The 24,606-nt window shown below is 34.4% G+C and overlaps 1 protein-coding gene and 2 long non-coding RNA genes across 3 annotated transcripts; all 3 read left to right on the top strand.

The window, feature by feature from the left end:
- Nucleotides 1-1,698: 1,698 nt before the first annotated feature.
- LOC135125562 (uncharacterized) lies at nucleotides 1,699-2,789 on the top strand. The gene is made up of 2 exons (XR_010279894.1): nucleotides 1,699-2,015; nucleotides 2,068-2,789. It is a non-coding gene; the product is annotated as an uncharacterized LOC135125562 (long non-coding RNA).
- A 6,790-nt stretch (nucleotides 2,790-9,579) lies between these two features.
- On the top strand, nucleotides 9,580-10,703 carry LOC135125943 (uncharacterized). Its single transcript, XM_064051729.1, has 4 exons — nucleotides 9,580-9,637; nucleotides 9,742-10,076; nucleotides 10,156-10,346; nucleotides 10,388-10,703. Exons 1-4 carry the CDS (start codon nucleotides 9,580-9,582, stop codon nucleotides 10,701-10,703), a joined length of 900 nt encoding a protein of 299 aa, XP_063907799.1.
- An 11,869-nt stretch (nucleotides 10,704-22,572) lies between these two features.
- LOC135125728 (uncharacterized) lies at nucleotides 22,573-24,270 on the top strand. Its single transcript, XR_010279935.1, has 4 exons — nucleotides 22,573-22,967; nucleotides 23,018-23,156; nucleotides 23,208-23,642; nucleotides 23,693-24,270. It is a non-coding gene; the product is annotated as an uncharacterized LOC135125728 (long non-coding RNA).
- The last annotated feature ends 336 nt before the right edge of the window (nucleotides 24,271-24,606 follow it).

Below are 24,606 nucleotides of genomic sequence, written 5' to 3'. Positions count from 1 at the left end.
ATTTCAGGGAACAGATTAATCGCAACTTTCTATTAATGAAAGTAATTTCAAAGAATTAACACATTTGTTAACAAAATTCGATGATAAATTTTAAAGTTTTTGTTGTTTTTTTTGAAATTGTTACTTTTTCTAAGTGTAGATTATCTCAAAGATTTAAAATTTAACGTTTTCTCGTTGTTATTTCAACATCTTTATGTGCTGAACTTTTTTTTACACCCCTTTCCTCATCTGCCAAGAATCTTCGACGTTCTCGTTGGTTCTTGCAACGACATTGTAAGTAATATTTATGAAATAATATATATGTAGTATACATAACATATTTGTTATGTTATATTGACTGACATGCAACACCAAAATAAAAACACTTTCTCACAAAGATGATTATATACATTAGTATATATATATATTTTTTTTTCTTACATGTTATAATCTACCTATAATGCTTTGGCCACCCATCAGAAATCACCACGAGCCGCCACTGGGTCTATGTCAAATAGATAGACGATGACATTTGGAATTATTTATGTATTGTGAACCATATACGTAAAGAGCTGCTGGTGGAAATACGATGCAGATATTCTGTCTCTTGAAGTACTACAACTTAATTTATATGTGGAAGCTGACAGCACGCATATTTACGTACACTTTAATACAAAAACCGAAATACATATAAAAACAAAGGTCAAGTTCACGGTAGCAGTTCATTCAATGCGATATAATGCAGATTAATCTGAGTGTTTTTTATAAAAACGTATTGACGTATTGACGAAACACTTAAGTGAAAGACTTATCCAGTTTGTCAGAGCGGGTGTTATGGAAGACAACTTCTTACACCGAGAAAAATTTTTTTAGGCGATGCCACATTTGAAATATTATTAATTTTAAAAGCTTCATTAAAAAATAAGTAAAAACTTGTTATCAGATGTTGTATTGACCAAAGTTTAAAAGAGTATCCGTTGTTTGTATCTATTATCGAGATACATTTCGAAAAACCTGAAAATCTGCATCTAGATAATTTTAAAAGTTATATCACGTTATTTTAACAGCGTGTCTCCAGGTTTGTATTAAACATATATATATTATTGAAATTGTACCTCAATACCCTTCAAGGTAAGTACTTTTTCACACATTAATTATATTGTAGTTATTACTTGTACCTTACATTGAATAAAACATTTTTTAGTGTCGTACATTTTCTTAAGTTGGAAATACTTGTGTATGTTTACGGTGACTTATACAAAGAGCCCCACAATGCCACACCTTGTGTGAATGTGATATGAATCTGTCACGTTTGGCGACAAATCTCCCAAACTTTGAAATGCTCCTTTTGTCTCTTTTTCAAAAGATTTGACACTATATCTGAAGTCGATTTATCGGTTCAGCACCTTAATAAAAATTGGTCGAACGTTGTGTCGACAGAAATTGCCTCGCTCCTGAAGTAACAATGAAACATATCCGGGATTCTCGCGTGTTTATTTATGTTTAAACATCGGGCGAATGTCACGTAGAAATTAGTTTGATTTGAATTAAACCACAATTGAACAAAATTCTCTGAAAATTATAAGTCTTATTTTATCATTGTTATTATAAAGACGTGTTTTTCACATTTTCGAGGAAATGGGGTGACTCGTTCTTCATTTGACCAATACAAAATCTGTAATGACGTCATCAATATACAGGGTCATTATAAAATATTGTAGTCGAAGAAGGCCATGATTTTGGTGACATTTTGTGCCGCCTTTTTCAGTTTTGTGGAAAGGATTACACTAATATTGGAATTTTTATTTTTAGCGCCACATTAGTTGACATTAGCGGCTGCACTGTTTCAACGCTTCATCAAATTCTGTCAGATGTCAATAATTTTTTCGTTTGTACTGGTACGTTTTCCCTCACTTTGTGCGTTAATTGACTTGTCTTGTTTTCATTTTTGCTGTCTTCCCCTTTGTTAGAACTTTAATAAGTGTCTCAAAAAACAGTTTTTATCAAAACTACAGATCATTGTGGAATAATCTCAGGTAATGAACAGAGAGGAATAACTATGGTCAGTGTTACAAATGATTTTTTTAGTCCTTTGGCGCAATCATCATGCCTATTACCGTAATGGGGTGTTAAATGAGGATGGGGATGGAGTGTACTCTGTGGAGGCGTCTAAAAACGAGTATCTAGTGAAATGTTCTGTTGTCATTGATGAAGAATCTTTGAAGACGCTATATGGCGAATTATGGCCAGATTTAACGACACTGGTAGCATTTCTAAGTGAAAACCGACGGGGAGACCTCAAGTTAGTGAAGACGTTGTTGAAGATTTAAGGATGAGAATGGAACAAAGTCCGAATAAAGCTTTGTCAAAAATCTTTACTGTCCGGAGTACCATACAGCCCATGTCAGAAAATCGTAAAAGAGAAGTTACATATGCATCCATACAAGATTTTGTTGGTTCAGGAGCTGCAACCAGCTGATTTTCCTTGCCGCGTTGGGTAGTGTAGTTGGTTTCAAGCTGATATGGACGATAACGGGATTCTCGATTTGTCGTTCTTTTCTGATGAAGCCTGGTTTCATCTGTTAGGCTATTATGTCAACTGACAGAACTTCAGAATTTGGTGTATAGAAAATACTCACGCTTTTGAAGAAACACCATCACACGCAATGAAGGTTGGTGTGTGGTTAGCTGTTTCCAGACGACGATTCATAGGCCTGATACTTTTTCAAGTAAATGAATGTGATCAATAAACAAAATTAGATGTAGAAAGTGTATGTAGGTACTGCAATAAAGTTTTTTATTTTCAGTAACTTTCATTTTTCTTTCGGTGTTAGTTGCATTCTCTTAATTTAAAACTTACTTCAACTTACTGTTTAGTAATAATTGTAATTTTACTATTAGGAAAGTTAAAAATCTTTATTAAACATTCTGTTGTTTCAAGAGATCTCATAATCAGCTACAGAACTCTTAACACTATGCTCCTGAAATTTTATTGGTTTTTTCATCTTTTTTGTTATAGAAATTTTGAAAAATCTTGATATTAGGATGGCCATGTGGGCGTGTTTTGGGTAGAACCTCTTTGACATTCCTGTTATGCAGATCTGGCATGTTTCAGATATCTAGAAACTGCAAAGCTGAAGGTAATGTTTGGACATAGCAATTTTCACCTATTGTAGGGATGAAGATCAAGGATTTCAGTTGTGTTTTTTCAAGAGAAAAGCACCAGTCACAAACCATGTCTGCACCAATATTTTGACGATTCCTTACAATTTACAAACAGAACTTTCGCGGGATCACAACTTTGGCAAAATTATTTACTGCAAAAACTCATTAGGTACTCATAGTGTTCGTTAACTGTGATAAGACTTGCTCTGCCATTGTCCATTACGTGATTTTTCACAATTTTTACCTTCAGGGTACCTATAAAAATGTAATTTTTTAAATAATTACCGTGTTCATTGGTTTCGACAAACTTAACCTCACTTTTTGGATTTCATTATTTGAAAAATTATTGCTTCTTTGCAAAACAGACCAGATGATTTATTCTGTTCAACTCCAATCGACTTTCCAAGGTGTAATTCATGACAAAGCCCTTGAACGTTTTTCTGACAATTTACAATTTTTCAAACTGAAATGTATTGCAGTGGCGTTCACAAATGCTCGATAACACTGCAACCCTTAATGCTCTGGCCTGGCGTCTTTTCGTGTCTATTTAAAATGAAATTAAACCGCGAACCGGGCATTTCAATTTTTGACACATCTGACAGATTTGTTTGGACGTTCGTGACATTTCAAAACAGTTCAAATCATTTTGGTGATTAGCGGCACGAGAAAAATTTCATTTGTTTTTCATAGGTGAGTTGACTACAATATTTTATAATGACCCTGTACTAGTAGATAATACTAGTCACAGCACGAAAGACAAATAGTCACAGCGTATTACCAATATAAGACAAAAAAAAAGGCCACATTCAGCATCGAACCACTTACCGCCTGTCGCACGGCTGCGTTGAACGTCTCGGTGTTCCGCCTTTGCCGCAGCGCCACCGCGACTCCTGTCCGGTGTTGGTAATATAACCGTATTGCGTTGGGTAATGTTTTTTGCGAAAATGTGAACGTTTAGGGAAAAACTGACAGCGAATTCGTACACTACAAGTATAGGAGTATATTTTTATATAACATTAAAATCATTTTTCTGTTTATACATCAAACAAATGTTACGTAGAAATTTGTTTAATTTAATTGAATAAGTTGTCTCCTCAAAACAAAAGACTAAAATTATTATTATATTATTAAGCCACAATGGAACACAACGTTTTGTATATGATTATTATTATACTTATTTGATGATAAGATTCAATACAGCATGAATATTTTCACATTTTCTCGCAAATGAGGCTCTTAATTTGATCAAAACAATTGGTCGAAAGCTATACGTATAATCCGACAAATACAGCGTTTTAGAACATTATAAAATTTGATTTTACGATTTTCGTTTTGTGATAACCGCTGTAAAGTAAAAACCAGAGGTATAAAAAACACCCCCGCAGCCGGTGGGTCGTACGGACAATCTATAATATATTAAAAGCACGTAACAAACGAGATACAATGTCCTTCAGCAGTACGTAATGCCAGTGAAGGTCAACTGTTTATTTATATTTATATATAAACAGTATGTCATGTAGAAATTAGTTTGATTTGAATGAGTTTGTCTTCTATAACTAACAGAGGACTAAAGTGATGAACAGTGGCGGCTCGTCAGGGGAGGCAGGAGAGGCAGTGCCTCCCCTGGAAAAATTGACTATTAGTTTTTGTTTTAATATCTGTTAACTTCAAATATATTTTAAAGATATAGCAAATAACTTTTATGGAACACTGTGATTTATTAAAACGCGTCTTGGTAACATATTTTGAAGTACGCGCTTTCGACAGGAATAAGTGCTGATCACCGCCGTGTAGGCCAGCTTCAGACAGAGGCATGCCTCAGATGGACGGATATCTTCAGTATGATTAGTCAGTGGTGCTAATATGTTTTTGAGTAAGACAATAGTCATCAGTGCTTTATCAAAGCGCCAGCGGAGGCACCAACGCCTACCGTCCTTAAGCCAATCAGATCGGATTCTTTAATCTCACGGTGAAACTGCACAATGCTGAACAGGGATGCTGAATGCATTTAGTGTGCATTTAGTTGTGCATTAATTAGACGCGAGGAAAGGTGTTCACTGCATGTGCATTGCCAAGGTTATGTATTAAAACTTTTAAGTTAACTTGAACAGAGTAGGACAATGAAAATGTCAGTTTTGCAATGCTGATAGCAACATAAGAATCTATAATCTCCAGAATTTCTTATAAAGTTTAAATATTTAAGCACGGTTTTCTTACGACGAACAATTGTATGTCAAAGATTTAGAACCTCTCATCCAGATTTGAGGAGAACTTTATTAATTAATTGATTAATATATTTAAATTAGCCCTAGATCATATGAATTAATATTTAATGCTAAGAAAGCAAATTCTGTAGTCTTTAAACCTTCTCGTTGGTTTGTGTGAAGCAATTAAATGTTTTTTATTCGAGAAGTGTACCCATATAGAATAGAGACATGTTACTGACTCAAAGCTATTTGTATTATTTTCATAAAAACGAATAAACAATCTGTCTTTTAACAAAAGTAATTGCCAACATGTTAATTAATACCTGCTGATTTTGAAACGAAATTGTTGCCTCACCTAACGAAAAGACCACGAGCCGCTACTGGTGATGAATGAAACCACAAGCGAACACAATTGTTCTGAATATTATAATGCTTATTTTATTAGGTATTATTATAAAAAGATGTGCGTAGTCTTTACATTTTCGAGAAAATGAGGTAACTCGTTCATGATGTTTTCAATTACAAAATTTGTGATGACGTCATCAACATGCATAATTCTAATCGCAGCACAAAAGAGAAGTAGTCACAGCGTTATACTCTGGTTATACCAATGAAAGTAAATAAAAAGTAAGCGGCCAAGTTCGGCAACGAACCCACAATCACAGTCCCGCAGGTCGCCGTTCTCTCTGATACCCACCCACTGCACTTAGACGACGTACATACATACAACCCTTGTTGGAAATACGAAAAAACATAAAAGTGGGCCATCGTCTGATGGACTCGATTACTACACTTCCTTAGCTTACGCTCGGGAACTAAAACACAAATTAAAAATCGAATGGGCAAAACCGCCATGAACCACCCTCGATGCGATGCCATTGATCCACCTTTTAAAGAGTAGGTGGAAAAACGTTCCAATAAAAACGATGTAAACACTTTCAGTTTCAATTAAAAGTAAAACCGACTTTTTGCTGGTTATCATTCATTCATTCAACGTTAGAGGTCAATGCGAAAGGTTATTTGTTATAGAAATAAATGGTTGACCTGAAAAGGACCGATTTTTGATAATGCTTCATCGTGATCGACTTTTATTCTGACGGATGTTTGGTCCTTGTCACAACGATTCCACTTTGTTTATTAGAATACAAATAAGAGCAACTTACAATGCTACTACCTCTTTACAATACATGTCGAAAATGTTACCCGTAACTAGTAATAAACGCTTCAGAACGTCGCAACATAAACGACCTAAAAAAAAACACCGGGAGTTCCATCAACTTTGGCGGCTGCCACTTCCACTCGTCGTGGAAGCTCTTTGATAGTTTCTGAACACGGTTGATTTTCATAAAATACATGTTTCATCCAAGCGACATCGGCCCACACATTTATTGAAAAGCGTCGTTCGCACATTATGTCAGAGGCATTGCCGTAGGAGGCAAAATGGTTACGTTATGTGTTTCTTCACGAGTTCCCATTGAAGTGGCTGGTTACGTTCTCCGTCGACCCCCTTATGGGGGTTGCTAATGCGCAGACAATATTTATGCAATTTTTTTGAGTGTGCTTATCGTCATAAATCTTATCGTGTCGAACACAGAATTTTTCGCAAAAATATACTCCGGTCATATAATATTAACACTTAAAACCATTTTATTGTTCGTTATAAGAGTGATAATATGTTTACTTGCGTACCACGTGACTATTGTGGTGGTCACTTTTTACCTTCTTTGTGCGATTGGCGTGCGAATTATTCGCAGATTGGGCGAAATTGGGCGACACTGTGAACGTCGTTTAAACGTAATATTGAGGCACCTACGGTCCGTATCGTTGCCGTAGGATGCAAAATGGTTGCGTAATGTGTTTCTTTACGACTTCTCATCGAAGTGGGTGGTTACGTTCTCCGTCGACCCCCTTATGGGGGTTAGAAAATATTTATGCATTTTTTTTGAGTATACTTATCGTCATAAATCCTATCGTGTCGAACACAGAATTTTTTCCCAAAAATATACTCCGGTCGGAGAGTATTAACACTTAAGCCCGCGTAACAGGGTTGTTTTTTAAAAACGTTTTATTGTTCGTTATAATAGTGATAATATGTTTGCTTGCGTACCACGTGACCATTGTGGTGGCCTTTTTTTACTTTCTTTGTGCGATTGGCGTGCCAATTATTCGCAGATTGGATTTGATTAGGCGCCCCCAATTTGGGATTGTATTTGATTGGGCCAGATTGGGCGACATTGTGACCGTCGTTTAAACGTAATATTGAGGCACCTACGGTCCGTATCGTTGCCGTAGGATGCAAAATGGTTGCGTAATGTGTTTCTTTACGACTTCTCATCGAAGTGGGTGGTTACGTTCTCCGTCGACCCCCTTATGGGGGTTGCTAATGCGCAGACAATATTTATGCAATTTTTTTTTGGTATGCCTATCGCTGTAAACGTTATCGTGTCGAACACAGAATTTTTTCCCAAAAATATACTCCGGTCGGAGAGTAATAACACTTAAACCCGCGTAAAAGGGTTGTTTTTTAAAAAAGTTTTATTTTTCGCTATAATAGTGATAATATGTTTGCTCGCGGACCACGTGACCATTGTGGTGGTCATTTTTTACCTTCTTTGTGCGATTGGCGTGCGAATTATTCGCAGATTGGATTTGATTGGGCGCCCCCAATTTGGGATTGTATTTGATTGGGCCAGATTGGGCGACACTGTGAATGTCGTTTAAACGTAATATTGAGGCACGAACGGTCCGTATCGTTCCCGTAGGAAGCAAAATGGTTGCGTAATGTGTTTCTTTACGACTTCTCATCGAAGTGCGTGGTTACGTTCTCCGTCGACCCCCTTATGGGGGTTGCTAATACGCAGAACATATTTATGTAATTTTTTTGAGTATGCATATAGATGTATATTCTTGTGATCGATTCAGAATTCTTTCGAGCCTTGTTCTTAGGTAATAAAATGTTAACAACTTGTACAATTCGTGAAGGGGGTGCTTTTTGCAAATAATTTTATTTTTGGTTATAATCGTTTAAATAAGCGTTTTATTTCCATAATAATTAATTATCTTTTACGGCATTTTATTGTAAATGATAACTCAAAGCCATTTTGGGAATCTAAAAGAAAGCAACAAAATTATTTATATTAGGGACATCAATGTTAGTGATAAAATAAAATAAAATGTTCCATTTGCACGTTCTAGGACACTCCAAACCTAAATTGTATTTATTACATCACATTTTGCTTTTTAGATGTTTTTATTGGTAATACACAATTATTTCCAATTTTCACAATCAAATCCAATCAAAGCCTTTAATTGTGTTTGCCCAATCAAATCCAATATAAGTTCAAATTGAATCCCAATTAACCCAATCAAACACAATCTGGTCCAATCTAACTTAGATTGGGTTATATTGGATTTGATTGGGCATTTTTAACAGGGACCCTAGTAATCAGCGGTAGAGGATCGGAGAGCTTTTACAAAAAGATAAACGAGTGGAGTACAGGGAGATAAAAATACAGAGCGCATCGTTCAAGTCAGTGGTACCGAAAAAGGATACACTGATGTTGAACTAATAGATGAAATCTACTGCCAAAATCCCTTTTTAAAAAACACGGTTGATGCTGATGGATGGAGAATGGACGTCAAAATACTTTCGCGTCGAGATTGCCGAAACAAAAATAAACACATTTACCTTATGCAAGTTAGAGCATTAATTTTGAAAGCGATCGAGAACAATGGGGGTAAAGTAGTATTAGATCTCTTGGCTATATTCGTTGAGGAAAGACTTCGAGTTGCTGTCTGCCATCGATGTTCCCAATTTGGGCACGTTCAAAAGTACTGCGCCGCACAGAGTGAGATTAAGGGCCCCAGATGCTCAGGTAATCATCCCCTCAGTGAGTGTGAATCGACATTAAAGTGCTGCCCGAACTGCGCTCGCTATAGTAATCTACGGAATGAACGGCATGCCGCGAATGTCTCCGAATGTCCTCTTTCAAGAAGGCGACTCGAAATCGAGCGTCGCAAGATTACGTATTCTGACGGTGTGTAGTGTAAAACATGGTCACCACACTAATCTCTCTGTTAGGGTGATGCAACAGAATTGCCAAAGATCGCAGAGTGTGGTGGCGGATATAGAGCGTAGGGTTAATGATGACGAAGTAGATATTTACCTCTTGCATACGGTAAGGTTTGTGGCCTGGGTAATGGGCTGAACCTTTATTGGTCCGGTGATATGCCTAAAGCAGCTGTTGCGGTGCGCAAGGGTGTGTGTGATGTCGTGTTGACGAATGGTCGAATGAATGTATCTCCGTTGTACATATTACCATAGGAAGCCAGCAACTTCTTGTTGTCAGTTTATATTGTCAGCACTGAGGGGACATCGCCCAAGATATAGAGCTCCTTCGCGGGGTGGTACAAGGATCTTCTTCCGTTCCTCTTTTAGTAGGTCTGGATGCAAGTGCTACCTTGTTGGTGTGGCACAGCAAAAACTCTGAAGCAGCAAGAGATAGAGACATCAGGGGAGATATTCTGGCAGAGTACATCGTCGAGAGTGGGCTGGTGGTGCTGAATGAGGACAGCGAGTTCTTTACTTTTGCCGGGCCAGTTGGTTCTAGCGATATAGACGTCACGCTTGCGAACGCATCTCTCGAGCAGATCTTTACTTGGGACTGGAATGTGCGTTCGGATTTTGGGGTCAGCGACCACAACCCGATGGTAATCAACCTGAAGGCAAGAAACTTCGATGACTGAGTGCAGGAGGACGATAGAGTAACTACATATTATCTTCGTAACGAAGATGCCAAAATAGTGTTCCGGGCGACTATTCTGGGCAATGCTGAGGATCTTGGACTTGAGAATTTCCAGCGGCTGTCCTTGGAGGAGATGTGTTGACATATTGAAGGATCGGTGGAAACGGCGTGTAGATCCTCTCAAACGAAGCAGAATCGCAAAGACCTTGTGCGATGATGGACCCCCGACCTGTCCGTACAACGGAGGCAAGTAAGGCACCTCAGACGCCTTTACCAAACTATGTTGAGGAGAAGCGGAAGGGATGGGAATACAAGCATAATAGATGGTGACGAAGTTGCGGAAGTCAAGAGAAGGTGGAGGTACGTTAGCAGATGGTATAAAGAGAGTCTCAGAAAGGCTACACTCGAGAATTGGAAGGAGTTTGTACATCAGACAACTCAAGTAGGAAAAGATCCATGGGGGGGAGTTTACAAGACGTGTAGAGGACGGAGAGCTGCCACTGATATTGCGGCCATCAATTCTGGGGGCAGAATATGCGTAACGTGGATTGAGTTGGCTGAAGCATTGCTCGAATCTTTTGCGGTCAGTACCGTCCAGATGATGTAGATTACCCTATCGTAGAGAACGTGCCTTTGGCAACGGTTAAACTACCGCTTGAACTACTGGGTAACATGGTGAACGAAATAAGAAGTCGGGTCTTGATGGCGTAACGGGTTCCGTGGTAAAGGAATTTTTCAAAGTTGCTCCGGATTTCTTGCTGGCCTTGATGTGTCGTTGTTTACATGAAGGTGTGTTTCCTGACAATTGGAAAGCGGTAAAAGTAATAACCCTCCTAAAATCCTCTGACAAACCTAAGGAACTCGCCAAATCATATGGACCCATATGTCTTCTTCCTGCGTGGGGCAAGATTTTGGAAAAAATCATGGTCAAACGCCTTAGGGAAGACTGTACCGACGATAACTCTTTAACATCCCCTACGCAATTTGGTTTCACTGCAGGTAAGTCCACTGTGGATGCATGGCTAACGGTTGTTGATTATGTTAGACGGAGAAGTTCAAAATATGTACTAGAACTATTTATCGATTTTACGGGTGCCTTCAACAACATCTCCTGGGATGCCATCCTTCGGAGGTTGGTTGAAATCAGTGCCAGGGACTTGGAGTTGTGGAAGTCCTACTTCAGGGGTCGAAAAGTTACGATTGAGGGACATATGTGGCCCGTTTATTTGGAATTTGATGATGGACCCCTTGATACGAGAACTGGAAAATCAGAGAGCTTTTTGTGTTGCTTATGCTGACGACTTGTTGATCTTAGTGGAAGCGGACAGCAGAGTTTGGTTAGAGCGTAAGGGTACTCGATGGATGAATGTTGTGCGTGACTGGGCCGGTGGTGTAAATCTGCCAGTTTCGGATGCCAAGAGTGTGTGTATGCTGCTGAAGGGCATATTATCAAACACACGGCCATGGCCCTAGAAATCTATCTTACCAGAAACAGACAAAATGTTTGGGAATCACTGTGGCAGAGCGGCTCGACTTTTTACCTCATTTTCAGGACGTTAGGTTGCGGTTGGTAAAGCTAACTGGGCAGTTTAAGAGAGTGCTCCGGAAAAGATGGGGACCCTCCCTACTAAACACTAGGAGGTGGTGGAGCAGTTTATTCTCGGCAATTGCATTTTACGGTGCTGAGGTCTGGTTCAGAGAGCTCGAGAAGGGGTATATTCGGAGGGCGGTAGAACGATGTCAAAGGATAGTCACTTATGCTATTCTTCCTTTTTGCCGAACTGTTTCTACTGAGGCAATGCAGGTGCTTCTGGGGGAGCTCCCATGGCACCTGCAAGCTATAGGAAGAGGCATTTTCTATGCAGTCAAGAACAATAGGGACCTACCGAACCACGGGTACATAGGTGCAAATGAACTGGAGGGGTTGACTATTAAACAAAAGCAGTCCAAGATTTTAGAAAAAACTCCACCACGTTTGGACTGATCATTGGCAAGATGCTATGAATGGCAGGGTGACATACCTATTTGCTCCGGACCCTAGGAAGATTAAAATCATGACACATTATGCGCCGACACTGGAAGAGCTTTTGATTCTTACTGGTCATGGATCTATGAACGCATATTTGTACGAAAGGAACCTGAGCGATACCCCAGAGTGTGATTGTGGTGCCCCGAACGAGCATATATTAAATGATTGCCCTCTGTATGGAGAACTTAGAATATGGGATCCAACGGAACCACTGATGAACTTCTTAAATGACAGCACTCTCTACTTGAAGTTAACGCTAACGTCTTTGAAATGAGGAAGATGAGGGGAATCAATAATGCTTGACCTAAATATCCTTTTTTATACAAAATATCTTATTTCAATAATATAATCCTACATATCCATATTTACATCCTAATTTACTCCTTATTTAACTGTATTTGGTTATAAATCTCATATTAACTTATAACATATTCATATCCATATTATCTCTCAATATCACAATATGTAAAAACTCCCTAATATAATCATATCTTAATAACCCATAGTATTAACTTCTAATCATATTATAATCATCATCATATTATTTAAACTCTATAATATGTCCATATTCAATCTTAATTATAATCATATATATATATATATATATATGTTAATGATAACTTTCGACCTCAAATTCTCTCACGTATATATACTTTTGGGCTCAAATTGGAAGTTTCGGCCTCGCCGTAGCTTTTGAGGCCGAAGTGACTCACACATTCAACGTAACATTTGGACTCACGCACATCCAGTGACATCTTTTAACAGTAATTTTAACAATTTTGGTTTGAGAAAAGATTGTTAAGTATAAAAGTTGGTTGCATAGATGATTTACTTAACAAAGCTAATATTATGACTAGGTTTTATATAAATACGGGAAGTTGTTTGAAGGTAGTAATTTCCAGAAGAATGTTGGAAATTTATCTAAAATTAAAGAAAATATAAAGCAACTGAAAACAATTGGACAGTAGAAGAGCCAAAAATTCAGAAAGAAGTTAGAGAGTAAGAAAGAAAAAAAAAGATACACAACAGCTATAGAATGTAAGAAACGGAAAGTTGAGGACATGGAATGAAGACAGGGAAATTTGGATGAAAAATTTTACAAAGAGAGTTGGAATTAACTGAGCAAGGAAGCATAAAGAGAAGGGGTAATAATTATAAAAAAAAATAGAGAGGGAATGGAAAAGAAAAGCGGGGAGGACAAATGGGGTTTAAAATTGCTTGTTTGAAATATTGCATTATTAAGAAAAATAAACAGAATTTATTTAATGAGTACATAAAATTTTGATTTTGTGTGATTAACAGAAACATGGATACTAAAGAGTAAGGGGAATAAATTGAACAAGGAAAAAGGAAAAGTTGAGGGTGAAGCAAGTGGGGGATCCATAACAGGGGTGACAAAAGATATAAAACAAATCGAAGAGCGGGTAATAGAAGTGGAACGCATAGTGGAAAGAAAGATAAAAGAAAAATAGAATTTGCATATTGTATTGCATTGCAATTAAAAAAAATTTGAAGAAAAAAATTTAAGAAAAAATTGAAGAGTCTAACGAAGAATTTCTTCTGATAGGAGATGGTTTTAACGCCAAAATAGGCAACAAAAGCAGGGAATATAGCGGAGAACGCACAGAAAAATCTAAAGATAAAATTTTAAATAAAGACAGAAAATTTCTATGGAAATTAATTGAAGAAAGAGTTTGGTAGTCTTGAATGGGGTGAAGGAGGGGGATGAAGATAAAGAATTTACCTGTATATGTAACCCAGTAGCTGATGAAGAAGCCGAAACATTTAAATTAGGAGAAAGAATTGATTCCGACCACATGCTATAAGAAGTAAAATTGAGGGATAGAAGTAAGGAAGTAGATAAAAAGGAGAAGGGAACTGAGCATTATAAAAGATGTTGGAAATTGAATTCAAAAGAAGTAAGCTAAAATAAAATAGAAGAATTAAAAACAACAACTGAAAAAGCAGCAATAAGAAAAGGATTTATAACGAAGAAATCAGAAAAGAGAAACAAATGGCGGGTTAATAGATGCAGAGATTTAAAAACATAAGAAAGAAAATGTTTACGAAGGTGTAAAAAGGGAAACATAAAAAAGAAGAGTACTGTCCAGCAAGAAATAATAACAGGTCGGTGTGAAGAAAAAAAAGAAGAGATTCCGAAAGAAGAAATAAAATAAAAGGCATAAAATCAGAGCAAGAACCAAAATAAGGAAAAACAAAAACATGATCAGTGAAGAAATGCTAATAATACAATGGAAGTACCATTTCATGAAACTAATGAGTGGAAATGAGAGTATTGTAGCGCAAAAGAGTTAAACCGAGAATGCTGAGAGAGAAAGAATGGCCGAACATTACAGTGGAAAAAATATGGAAACAAGTTGGAGGGTCGAAAAGAGGGAAAAGACCAGGGAGGAATGGATTGGTAAATGATGTATGGACGTTTAGAACGGATGATTTGATTGAAAGACTGTGTGAAATAATGAATGAGATGTGGAAAAGTAAAGGTCTCCTCGAAAGTGGCGACAAGGACAAATACGTCCAATGGCGAGTATAAAGGAACCTAGGTACAATGGGGGTTATACTCGTCTAAAGATAATATCAGAAACAACGCCAAGGTACCTAGAGAGAGAAAGAACGAAGGAGAAAAAGTAATTGCTAGACAGAGGGGTGGACATGAAGAAAGAAACAATAACTTTTGCTTAAGCGAAAGCAGAAGAATATATAGGATGTGTGGAGAAGTCCAAGAGACTTTAGAATACATGCTACAAGACTAGGGCGAAATTAAAGAAAAAAGGAAAGTATAACAGAAATATTGAATGAAGATGGAAGAGAAGCTGGGTGGATGAAAGGAGTGGAAAAGAGCGGAGTAAGGCTGGAGCAAAGGGGATGCGATAAAGGAAGTAAATTGTAAAATCCTTGATTGTTGACCATTATTATTGCTATACCACAACAAAATAGTATAAATAAAAATAAATAATTGGCAGAGTGGTGAACTATCTAGCCTAAAATTATTTTCATCTTTTGTACAATTCGGCCTCACAGAATCGTAGAAAACAACTTTCAAACTTACAACCCAAGCTAAAATTAACTTAATAGCAGTTATTTTAATAACAAATAAGAGAAATAAACCTACAAGAAAAAGTCATAATTGTGTTATTAATTATGAAGTAACTATTAAAAAAATCTAAAGATTGTGATGCCAAAAGTTACTTTAAATCAAATAATGGCTTTCATCCATAGAAACTTTTGGCCTCATAATTACATGACGAATGACTTTCGGACTCATGTGCTAACATACATTAAAGTATAAGGTACATGAATAAATCTAAAATCGGAAACCCAAAATTTGGTCAAATCGAGGCAGAAAAATTCATGTGAATCAATATTCGGTGCTATATATTCAGGCACACCCCCAAGTGTAAAGATTCAGATTATTTCCATAATACGAAACATTTTGTATGAAGTTAAAACAAAATTAGCCTGTGGATGGTAGAAGTATCTGTAGACGCATTCATAAAAATATTTTTTATTCAAAGTTAAAGTGATAATTTAAATTTTTTAATACTTGCTACTTAGCCAAATATAAAGGAAGATAGGTCCAAAGTTGCTATAAATGAGCTAATTATTTTGATATGTTTGTTTCCATATTAGCGTGGGTATAAATTTGGGTTAGGTAGTTCTGCAATCAACTAATTATTTATTTTTATTTATACTATTTTGGTGATACCAGTTTCAGGGTTCATCCCCTTTCTCAGCCACCTCGTCAGTAAACCTATGACACTTTAAAAAAGTCAATATTTGGTTAGATTTTTAGACTTATTAGTGTTAATATTATCTGGAAATTGATGTGCCGTTTTTTGATCCTAAAATACTTGATTTTTGACCATTATTCTTGCTATACCACACGAAAATAGTATAAATAAAAATAAATAATTGGCTGAATGTTGAACTATCTAACCTAAAATTATTTTCATCTTTTGTAGACTTTGGCCTCACAGAATCGTAGAGAACAACTTTCAAACATACAACCCAAGCTAAAATTAACTTAATAGCAGTTATTTTAATAACAAATAAGAGAAATAAACCTACAAGAAAAAGTCATAATTGTGTTATTAATTATGAAGTAACTATTAAAAAAATCTAAAGATTGTGATGCCAAAAGTTACTTTAAATCAAATAATGGCTTTCATCCATAGAAACTTTTGGCCTCATAATTACATGACGAATAACTTTCGGACTCATGTGCTAACATACATTAAAGTACCAGGTACATGAATAAATCTAAAATCGGAAACCCAAAATTTGGTCAAATCGAGGCAGTAAAATTCATGTGAATCAATATTCGGTGTTATATATTCAGGCACACCCCCAAGTGTAAATATTCAGATTTTTTCCATAATACGAAACATTTTGTATGGAGTTAAAACAAAATTAGACTGTGGATGGTAGAAGTATCTGTAGACGCATTCATAAAAATATTTTTTATTCAAAGTTAAAGTGATAATTTACATTTTTTAAATACTTGCTACTTAGCCAAATATAAAGGACGACAGGTCCAAAGTTGCTATTAATGAGCCAATTATTTTGATATGTTTGTTTCCATATTAGCGTGGGTATAAAGTTGGGTTAGGTAGTTCTGCAATCAACCAATTATTTATTTTTATTTATACTATTTTGGTGATACCAGTTTCAGGGTTCATCCCCTTCCTCAGCCACCTCGTCAGTAAACCTATGACACTTTAAAAAAGTCAATATTTGGTTAAATTTTTAGACTTATTAGTGTTAATATTATCAGGAATTTGATCTGCCGTTTTTTGATCCTAAAATACTTGATTTTTGACCATTATTCTTGCTATACCACACGAAAATAGTATAAATAAAAATAAATCATTGGCTGAATGTTGAACTATCTAACCTAAAATTATTTTCATCTTTTGTAGACTTTGGCCTCACAGAATCGTAGAGAACAACTTTCAAACTTACAACCCATGCTAAAATTAACTTAATAGCAGTTATTTTAATAACAAATAAGAGAAATAAACCTACAAGAAAAAGTCATAATTGTGTTTTTAATTATGAAGTAACTATTAAAAAAATCTAAAGATTGTGATGCCAAAAGTTACTTTAAATCAAATAATGGCTTTCATCCATAGAAACTTTTGGCCTCATAATTACATGACGAATAACTTTCGGACTCATGTGCTAACATACATTAAAGTACAAGGTACATGAATAAATCTAAAATCGGAAACCCAAAATTTGGTCAAATCGAGGCAGTAAAATTCATGTGAATCAATATTCGGTGTTATATATTCAGGCACACCCCCAAGTGTAAATATTCAGATTTTTTCCATAATACGAAACATTTTGTATGAAGTTAGTACAAAATTAGACTGTGAATGGTAGAAGAATCTGTAGACGCATTCATAAATATTTTTTTATTCAAAGTTAAAGTGATAATTTAAATTTTTTAAGTACTTCCTACTTAGACAAATATAAAATACGAGAGTTCGAAAGTTGCTATAAATGAGCTAATTATTTTGATATGTGTGTTTCCATATTAGCGCGGGTATAAAGTTGGGTTAGGTAGTTCTGCAATCAACCAATTATTTATTTTTATTTATACTACTTTTGGTGATACCAGTTTCAGGGTTCATCCCCTTCCTCAGCCACCTCGTCAGTAAACCTATAACACTTTAAAAAGTCAATATTTGGTTAGATTTTTAGACTTATTAGTGTTAAAATTATCTGGAAATTGATGTGCCGTTTTTTGATCCTAAAATACTTGATTTTTGACCATTATTCTTGCTATACCACACGAAAATATTATAAATAAAAATAAATAATTGGCTGAATGTTGAACTATCTAACCTAAAATTATTTTCATCTTTTGTAGACTTTGGCCTCACAGAATCGTAGAGAACAACTTTCAAACATACAACCCAAGCTAAAATTAACTTAATAGCAGTTATTTTAATAACAAATAAGAGAAATAAACCTACAAGAAAAAGTCATAATTGTGTTATTAATTATGAAGTAACTATTAAAAAAATCTAAAGATTGTGATGCCAAAAGTTACTTTAAATCAAATAATGGCTTTCATCCATAGAAACTTTTGGCCTCATAATTACATGACGAATAACTTTCGGACTCATGTGCTAACATACATTAAAGTACAAGGTACATGAATAAATCTAAAATCGGAAACCCAAAATTTGGTCAAATCGAGGCAGTAAAATTCATGTGAATCAATATTCGGTGCTATATATTCAGGCACACCCCCAAGTGTAAAGATTCAGATTTTTTCCATAATACGAAACATTTTGTATGAAGTTAAAACAAAATTAGACTGTGAATGGTAGAAGTATCTGTAGACGCATTCATAAAAATATTTTTTATTCAAAGTTAAAGTGATAATTTACATTTTTTAAGTACTTGCTACTTAGACAAATATAAAATACGAGAGTTCGAAAGTTGCTATAAATGAGCTAATTATTTTGATATTTGTGTTTCCATATTAGCGTGGGTATAAAGTTGGGTTATGTAGTTCTGCAATCAACCAATTATTTATTTTTATTTATACTATTTTGGTGATACCAGTTTCAGGGTTCATCCCCTTCCTCAGCCACCTCGTCAGTAAACCTATAACACTTTAAAAAGTCAATATTTGGTTAGATTTTTAGACTTATTAGTGTTAAAATTATCTGGAAATTGATCTGCCGTTTTTTGAGCCTAAAATACTTGATTGTTGACCATCATTCTTGCTATACCACACGAAAATAGTATAAATAAAAATAAATAATTGGCAGAGTGGTGAACTATCTAACCTAAAATTATTTTCATCTTTTGTAGACTTTGGCCTCACAGAATCGTAGAAAACAACTTTCAAATTTACAACCCAAGCTAAAATTAACTTAACAGCAGTTATTTTAATAACAAATAAGAGAAATAAACCTACAAGAAAAAGTCATAATTGTGTTATTAATTATGAAGTAACTATTAAAAAAATCTAAAGATTGTGATGCCAAAAGTTACTTTAAATCAAATAATGGCTTTCATCCATAGAAACTTTTGGCCTCATAATTACATGACGAATAACTTTCGGACTCATGTGCTAACATACATTAAAGTACAAGGTACATGAATAAATCTAAAATCGGAAACCCAAAATTTGGTCAAATCGAGGCAGTAAAATTCATGGGAATCAATATTCGGTGCTATATATTCAGGCACACCCCCCAAGTGTAAAGATCCAGATTTTTTCCATAAAACGAAACATTTTCTATAAGGTTAAGACAAAATTACGACTATGAATGGTAGAAGTATCTGTAGACGCATTCATCAAAATATTTTTTATTCAAAGTTAAAGTGATAATTAAAATTTTTTAAATACTTGCTACTTAGCTAAATATAAAAGACGGCAGGTCCAAAGTTGCTATAAATGAGCTAATTATTTTGATATGTTTGTTTCCATATTAGCGTGGGTATAAATTTGGGTTAGGTAGTTCTGCAATCAACCAATTATTTATTTTTATTTATACTATTTTGGTGCTACCAGTTTCAGGGTTCATCCCCTTCCTCAGCCACCTCGTCAGTAAACCTATGACACTTTAAAAAAGTCAATATTTGGTTAGATTTTTAGACTTATTATTGTTAATATTATCTGGAAAATGAAGTGCCGTTTTTTGATCCTAAAATACTTGATTTTTGACCATTATTCTTGCTATACCACACGAAAATAGTATAAATAAAAATAAATAATTGGCTGAATGTTGAACTATCTAACCTAAAATTATTTTCATCTTTTGTAGACTTTGGCCTCACAGAATCGTAGAAAACAACTTTCAAACTTACAACCCAGGCTAAAATTAACTTAATAGCAGTTATTTTAATAACAGATAAGAGAAATAAACCTAAAAGAAAAAGTCATAATTATGTTATTAATTGTGAAGTAACTATTAAAAAAATCTAAAGAATGTGATGCCAAAAGTTACTTTAAATCAAATAATGGCTTTCATCCATAGAAACTTTTGGCCTCATAATTTCGGACTCATGTGCTAACATATCTTAAAGTACTAGGTACATGATTAAATCTAAAATCGGAAACCCAAAATTTGGTCAAATCGAGGCAGTAAAATTCATGTGAGGCAATATTCGGTGCTATATATTCCGGCACACCCCCAAGTGTAAAGATTCAGATTTTGTCCATAAGACGAAACATTTTCTATGAGGTTAAGACAAATATTGGTGGATTGAGAAATAAATCTAAGAAATAAATTCATAATGATGTTGTTAAGTGTAAAATACCTATGAAAAAAGATCTAAAGACTGTGATGCCAAAAGTTACTTTAATTAAAATAATTGTTTTCATCCATAGCAACATTTAGCCTCATAATTGCATGTTAGGTAACTTTCGGACTCGTGCGCTTCGTATATGTGAAAACAGGTAATTAACCCATCATTCCGGGCACAATTTTGTTTTTGGAACGAAGTACTAGATTAATAAATTTAAAATTGGAAACCCGAAATTTCAACACAAGCCAGTGAAATTCATGAGGTGTATTATTTCACGATATGGATTCGTAAAATTTAAGGCACAATCTCAACATTCAAATTGTAATTGATAGACTCCGGCTTTATCTAGTTAAGTAATTTTATCTTTGTTGTTGAGTAACTGATTTCTGGTTGAATTAATTTTTCTAAATGAAATATTAACATTTTTATTCACTCTATTTAGTATGTTTTTAATTTTGTAAGATAATGTTTCAATAAAATCCAGAAAATAATATCTACCTATGTCTTCCTTAGTATCATGGTCCGTTTTGAAGAACGAGCAACATTGTTTTTTTTTTCAATTTTGTATCTTATTTTGTCAATTAGATTGTGGATTAATTTTACTTTAAAGTCATTATTTATTGCAATTTGTTTTATGGACTGAAGTTCTTTATTATAGTTTTCATGGTTTAGATTAGAATTGAACAATATTTCAATTAAAGATGCAAAAGTTGATATTTTATGAATTCATAGGTGGTTGAAAGAATTGCAAATAATGTTGTCGGTGTATGTTTTATTGGCCCAATATCTTACAAAATTAAAAACGTTCTTGGAGAAATATTAAACACGAGAGGCCAAAAGTTGCTATAAACGAAGTCATTCTTTTCATCTTTAGTACACTTTGACCCCATATGGATTCATACAAAACAACTTTCAGGCTCACAGTCCAAGGAAACATTAAATTAGTAACCCTTGTTTTAAGAATACCAAATCGTCTTTCAAATATCGGCGGATTGAGAAATTAATAAATCAAAGGGACAGATTTATAATTATGTTGTTTACTGTGGAGTATCTACGAAAAAAATCCAAAGACTGTGATTCCAAAAGTTAATTTAAGTCAAATAATAGTTTTTATCCATAGCAACATTTGGGTTCATAATTACTGCTCCATTAAAATATTAAACTGGTTTTTCAAATTTCGCTTGTTTCTTGGATAAAATAATATAAAATACGAGAGGCCAAAAATTGCTACAAATGTAATTAATGATTATAAAAGAGTATAAGTAATTATTTTCATCTTTAGTACACTTTTGTCACACAAATTCATACAAAACAACTTTCAGGTTCACAACTCAAGCTAAAGTTAAATTAATTGTCGTTGTTTTAAGATTATCAAATTGTGATTCAAATACCGGAAGAAAGAAAAACAAATCTAAGAGACAATTTCATGGTGATACTATTAACTGTAAAGTACCCATGAAAAAAATCTAAAGAATGCGATATCAAAAGTTACTTTATATCAAATAATACATTTCATGCATAGTAACATTTGATCTTATAATTACATGTTTCGGAATAATGAGCTTCATATCTATCATTTCAAGTACAATTTTTGTTTTTGGAAATGAAATTCCAAGTGATTAGAAAATAAAACAGAAGCTCAAAAATGTATGGAAACGATGCATGACGTTCCAAGATATTAATTCCTAAAATTTAAAGCACACCCTTAAGCAAATATCCAGATTGGCTCCATAAGTAGAAAAATAATTTAAGAGATTAACAAAAACTTGTACTGCTAATTGTAGAAGTGCCTGTACACACAACCATAAAAGTAAATTTCTTACTCCAACTTAAACTGGTATTTTAAAATTGACATGTACGCCTTTCTTGGAGAAATATAAAAAGAGAGGTTAAAAGCTGCTAAAAAATAGTAATGTTTCTTTTTTCGAAATCGCGCAGTAATGTGCTTTTTCTATGTTCAAAAATCGGCACAGAAATTAAATGCGGTGTTGTCATATTAGTATTATCTACCTCCACAATTACATTTTACAAGGTTATAAATTGTTTTTCGGTTTAGCAGTAATTCTATACTCTTTGTTAACCCTTTTTATTAGTTATTAGAAACACATCCGGTTTATTAATTTTATAAATATAATTTATTAACTAAATTTGCGCGTAATCTCGCAACGTCGCAACCTTGCATGGCAACAGTGGATTTCTTGAAGTGCAGCGACATTCTATGGCAGCGAACAATGTGTATCCACATAACCTGTAATAAGTTTTTGTTCGGTGCAGAAACAACCATGGAAAACATTAAATGGAGAATATCTCATTTTGCATACGAGTATTTCGCTGAAAAAGAAAATTCTGTGAAATCAACATTTTGGGCTACATAGTCGTTGTTAAAGTCAACTCTGTTAATATAAAACAGCATAGATATAATCTAAGTACACCAAGTTCTCAAGCAAAAAATATAGGTTATGTTTCCCAGAAATCAAATATATTTACAAGAGAAAACTTACGAAAATTTTTAACAGAGGCCCGTGATTAATGTACCTAATGTCAAAGGTAATCTCAAAGAAGGTCAATCACATAGTCTATAAAACATAATGTTTTAGGTATATTTTTTATTCGAAGTTGTAGGAGTATGCGGAATGGAAGAATTTGAACAATTTTCTTGTATCTACATAACCTATAATAAGCTTTTATTATTATTACAGAACAGATTATTAGCTTACATGCCCATTTTAAATGAAAGTATGAAGCATACCTCTTATTTTTCGGCACTTTTAATATTTTTGCTTGCAGAAAGATCTGTAGCAATTGCAAAATAGAGATGGATAGCAATAATAACAAGCAGTTTACATGCATTCGACCGAACTTGCAAAAACTGGCAGATAATATATCAAATTTATTACCTAAAAACTCAGCCACAGTTTATGAAAAGCGGTATGAATTTTTTTTTTGCGCAGAAACAACCATGCAAAATATATGGAGAACACCTCATTGCATACGAGTATTTCGCTGAAAAAGCAAATTCTGTGAAATCTTTAACACTTTGGGCTGCATAGTCGTAGTTAAAGTCAACTCTGTTAATAAGAAACAGCATAGATATATCTAAGTACACCAAGTTTTCAAGCAAAAAATATAGGTTACATTGCCAAGAAATCAAATATATTTACAAGAGAAGACTTACCAAAATTTTTAACAGAAGCCCGTGATTAAATGTACCCGATGTTAAAGGTGATCTCAAACAAGGTCAATCACATTGTCTATAAATCATTATGTTTTAGGTTTATTTTTTATTAGAAGTTGTAGGAGCATGTGGAATGGATAAATTGAAAAATAATGACGGCATTCAAGACAAAAACGATACGCTAATTAAAATTCCAACGTCTAAAACTGGCAAAGCACGAGAATTTACAAATATGTGTAAAAATATTTATCCAATTGAAATATAGTAAAAATACCTAATTTTAAGACTGCACCATACACCAGACAAATCATTATTTATACATTACATTTGGATAGTGAATGCAGCAGCTGCTGCATTGTACAAATATACCTGCAAACACACTGTAACAAATTATGCAGACACCTCTTTTGACTAAAAGATATATATTTAACTTTATCCATACGTTGTCAACTTTGTTAATAATTGCAATCTCTAACTTCATAAGAAATATGAATAATCTACTTTGGTGTTTTATAGTAGTATTAAATGTTCATAGAATATAATTGCACTTACTACGAAGTAAGCTTTCCTAGTTTTAAGTTGTTTTCTTTTCTCTTTGATTATCTTAATTTCTTCAGCCTCTATGTGGCTGTTTTAATTCCAAAAAATTATTTCTGAATAAACTGATTCATACCACTTTTTCTTTCTTTTACTCGAAAACAGTTTAAACTATAACTCCAAATATTTACCTACTTTAAAACGTGTCAAGCATTCGCTTGTTGTAAATGATGCAACCATAAATACAAATTTGAACACTGATATGACAGGTTTGAGGCTAGGATGTGGTTTTCATATTCTCCCATTACTTGTTGCCTAAATCTGGCGCGAGGCCAAAAGTTATTATTGACGTATATATATATATATATCAACCCGATATTTGTAATTTTATTATTATCCTTATTACATACTCCTATTTAATAACTCTGAACTTAATTCCCAATTCGAGAACTCTATATTTATAACCATATTCAT

This window comes from Zophobas morio, unplaced genomic scaffold, assembly GCF_036711695.1.
Source record: "Zophobas morio isolate AGI-343-1 ecotype UQ-CSIRO unplaced genomic scaffold, CSIRO_AGI_Zmor_V1 ptg000009l, whole genome shotgun sequence".
Classification (NCBI taxonomy): domain Eukaryota; kingdom Metazoa; phylum Arthropoda; class Insecta; order Coleoptera; family Tenebrionidae; genus Zophobas; species Zophobas morio.
This window is presented reverse-complemented; position numbering and strand designations above follow the sequence as displayed.

Coding starts and splice junctions, on each gene's coding strand:
- LOC135125943 (XM_064051729.1), top strand. CDS start 9,580: ATGCCTAAAGCAGCTGTTGCGGTGCGCAAGGGTGTGTGTGATGTCGTG. Junction 9,638..9,741: donor TGATGTCGTGTTGACGAATG/GTCGAATGAATG, acceptor CCCAAGATATAG/AGCTCCTTCGCGGGGTGGTA. Junction 10,347..10,387: donor TGTCCGTACAACGGAGGCAA/GTAAGGCACCTC, acceptor TATGTTGAGGAG/AAGCGGAAGGGATGGGAATA.